The sequence below is a fragment of the Trachymyrmex septentrionalis genome, unplaced genomic scaffold (assembly GCF_001594115.1).
Source record: "Trachymyrmex septentrionalis isolate Tsep2-gDNA-1 unplaced genomic scaffold, Tsep1.0 scaffold131, whole genome shotgun sequence".
Classification (NCBI taxonomy): Eukaryota; Metazoa; Arthropoda; class Insecta; order Hymenoptera; family Formicidae; genus Trachymyrmex; species Trachymyrmex septentrionalis.
This window is the reverse complement of record NW_017304450.1, coordinates 2,218,245-2,222,080: the sequence shown is the minus strand read 5'-3', so window position 1 is coordinate 2,222,080 and position 3,836 is coordinate 2,218,245. Positions and strand designations below refer to the sequence as shown.

General features: G+C 38.9%; 1 protein-coding gene across 3 annotated transcripts in view; it reads right to left on the bottom strand.

Moving 5' to 3' along the window:
• The window catches only part of LOC108757061 (pre-mRNA-splicing regulator female-lethal(2)D-like), a 6,830-nt gene extending 3,175 nt beyond the window's left edge, over positions 1-3,655 (bottom strand). The window contains exons 1-2 of one of the 3 annotated variants that reach the window (XM_018501358.1): positions 3,288-3,655; positions 1,532-1,889 (exon numbers count right to left, since the gene is read on the bottom strand). In XM_018501358.1, coding sequence (XP_018356860.1) covers positions 1,532-1,763 — 232 coding nt within the window. In that variant the 5' untranslated portion in view covers positions 1,764-1,889; positions 3,288-3,655. The other 2 variants (XM_018501360.1, XM_018501359.1) reach the window with 2 other exon arrangements.
• Between the last annotated feature and the right edge of the window lie 181 nt (positions 3,656-3,836).

Sequence of the window (3,836 nt, the reverse complement as noted above, 5' to 3'; positions counted from 1 at the left end):
TATATATATATATATGTTATATGATAGTTTTTGATGGAAGTAAGCATACTGGAAAAATTAATATTTATGGCTTTTACCTAAGTGCGCATAAATAAACAATATACTTTTATAAGTACGTGACTATGACTGCCTGACAACTGACATTGTTAATTAGCGCATACTTTGATTTTTGGAGTCGTTGCGACGTGCCATTTGTGTGATTCTCTGTACTTCCAAGACCAAGAGTGGATGTTACTTTTCTTCCGTATGAATCAAGCATGTACTTGTTGCAGACACAGATGTTGGCGTAACGAGACGCTGGCCGGGCTTAACCCACAGGTATGTACTTTTGAAATTTGTATTTGATACCAGGACATTATGATGTAGGTATAAATGCATGCACAAGTTGCATTCATAGTAAGAATATGTAGGACAATTGATTTAAGAATACAGTTAATTGCATTATCTCTAACTGGAAAAAAATTAAGGATAAGATAATATTTAAGGATACGTAGATCAAGGGAAGGGAGACAGATGGGATTGAGTTATGTTCCAATTGATAACGAGAGACGAATGTGATTGCGTACTTCACCGAGATATAAATTTCACGCACCCCAGGTGCAGTATTTTGTAGGCCAAATGGTGACACGGATCCACTCTTATTATTCCTCTGAGCCGTAAAATCAGCGCCATCATATAAACGCTGCTTTTCATTTCATCCTCGTTAACTAGAACTCGATATTTCAAATTACACACACGGCACACACTCTCCTGCATTTTTTTTTTTTTTGGCAGCATAATTATTACACTGCAAAGATAAACGCGATACACTGCACAGGGCACTTGTGAAATGACATTTTTAAGCAATGCTGTGTCTTCCACAACATCGATGGCAGATATGGGTTTTTTTTTGCAGAAAAACCTTATTGACGCTTCTTAACACACATAAGCACTTGTTAGCTCAGCCATTTTCACTTTTATTCGCTAATCATGGCTTTTTCATGGCTGACAATATAATTGCTCACAAGAAAATTTGGACTAAATGTATCCCTTTTTGTACATCATATATGTGGCTGTTACTCCACCCGTGCTCGCAATTACATTGAGAATTATCGCCTTATTTCACGATACATATGAATCTTTAATTACCCGCACTATACACATCACAAATGTAGTTTTGAAAATTAATATAAATATAATCACCATATTATATATGAAGCGCAACATTATCTCAATTTCATATTTAATTTCTCTAGTACTTTTGTGCAGATACATTAAAATAATCTGATCGCACGTGTATTAAGCTCTCTCATAGAGCAATAAATAGTTTCCTATGTTTATACCTGGTGTACTTATTTACTAAAGCTTTCTCGTTACCTTAAGCCTAATAAACAACTTAATGACAACATCCTAAACACTGATCTAATGAACCCTATGCTTAGCGTCTCTACGAGAGTCTTGTCTCTTACAAAATATCGTTGTATCCTGGCATTCGTTAATTCGCTTAAGATATGTGGTGAGTGAGGTGGTCTCACTCGTGTGATCTCAGTACCTTCCTGAGCTGCCGACTGGGCTTCTAGACACTCCACATACAAGTCCTGTTCATGCCATTTGGCCGCTAGCTCGTCCTTTGTCAAGCTGTCCAACTGTTGCTGAGTTAGCTTCACGCGTCTTGGTTGCCTAGGCGAGTGCAGGCTACTGGGCTTTCCACCATTGCTGCTGCCCTGAGGACTCCTTGGCGAGGATGGTCCTGCCGACTTGACCTCGCTGCACTCATCTGCCATTTCCACTGCTAATTCGCAGTTGGATGTTAAAATGTAGAAGAGGCCTTTATGCAAAGTCTTCTATTCATTAATGCTACGATGCTGACGAATCACTGAGTACTATAATTGATATTATAAGACAACCATCTGAAACAGACAAGTATAGTGCAAGTATATAGTATTAAAAATTATGAAATCATGAGCTATGTCTTATAACTGCAATTTTGAACTGCAATTTATTCATAGTCGGTTATTTTAATATTTTAATATTAATTAATATAATATATAATATCACTATATCATCTACGGAGCATAACATTATCTCAATTTCATATTTAATCTCTCTAGTACTTTTGTGCAAATACTATATATTAAAATAATCTGACAGTACTAAGCTCTCTCATAGAATAATAAAAATTGTTTCATACCTGAAGTACTTATTTATTAAAGCTTATTTTATTAAAGCTCTCTTAATATCTTAAAATGCTAATACAACTCTTGTGATTAGTTAAAAACATTTTAAAGGTCTGTCTTTTTTTTAGCTGCTCTTTTTGTATGGTTCATCTTCTCTTCTTTTCTCTTCATTTTGGAGGAAAAAAAAAGAGAAAAAAAATGAACAGTGGAAGTTCTAAAAAAAATATGTATTAAAACTATACTTAAGACGAACTAAAATATAAGAACCAATTATGAATATTGGCTGTAAAATTGCAATAATGTGACACAACTTCCATTGGACAAATTAATTTGTTGACTGTTCTGTTTTGTGATACTTGAATAACTCTGTAAAATTAAATGTGGAGCATTGTAAGGCCATCGATTTGAAAACAGGACGATCTTATCAGTCACATCTGATTAACCTATAGATAAGTCGCTTAAGCACTCGTCTGCTACAAGAGTAAGATTAGCTATTTGCCTGCATAAATCTGCAGTTAAAGTGAACTTTCGTGAAAACTGATAGAGATGTAAGGTATCTATTCTTTTCTCCTCAACTTGATTACAGTATGTGAGAAATATACTGAACCTTATTGGAAAATATCAGATTGAGATTGATAGATACGCGTGGATATCCATTAAGCGTTACGTATCAAGGATGACACCGTTGTAAATGTTATAATGAAGTACGATCACGTGTAATTCCGTACGGGGAACGATATCGAAAGGCGTCGCTGGAATCCGCCGTTGCGGCGGAACTGAAATCAAGAAAGCGGAATGCATTTATCTGCGGTCAAAAGACAGCCGTGACGCCATTACGTCGACATGTCCGCCGCGAAGGAGCAGCTTGCGCTACGTCTAAGCGCTCGTTTCTTTTCTTTTTCACTTATGCCGTCCTCTCCGTTTGTTCTTTTTTCCACCTTCCAGGAAAACGGCTGCAATCTGCCGCAATCGCGCGGACCTCGGACAATTCGAAGCCAACTTTACCGCGATCGATTGCCACGCGGTTTCGTGGACGGCGGATATTAGTTGCCGCGCATGTTAACACACATTTTTTCTCTATCTCTTTCTTTTTCTCTCCCATTCCTACAAAACCTTGGTCGATGTACCTACCGCATATTAGGACGGCAGAGATCCCATTATTGTGAAGACGGCTGGGTCGGATATCAGGACTATCAGGAGAGAGACGAGACGAATGACATCGCGCACTCGTGGAAAAAGCGCCAAATGGGTCCTTCGCGTGCGGCGAATTTCACTCCGCGATCGATCAATCCGAAGGGAGCTGAGTACCACGCTGAGCGACGAGGAAAGCGTGCACGATTAAACACTTAACTGTTCTCGACGAGATATAAGCGTAGAACACCGTACGTGGAAACTTGGGAGCGCGATAGGTAAACCTCGCCGCGGTCAAGAACGTTGCGACTAATCATGAATGACAATCATCCCCACAGATCGCGAGAAGAGGGAACCGGAATAGCTGAACGGAAGTGTGTCAGCGCATGCTCCAATCATGATCGACCTACGACGAATGTGAACCCAGTGAACCAGCCTGCGAATGACGCGATGTCTCGCAGCAGTGTTGCCAGGCTAATCGAAAGATTTGTTCCTAATGAGGATTTTGCTGAATTTGCTCCTTTCTAAAATCCCTAACAAGAACAACTC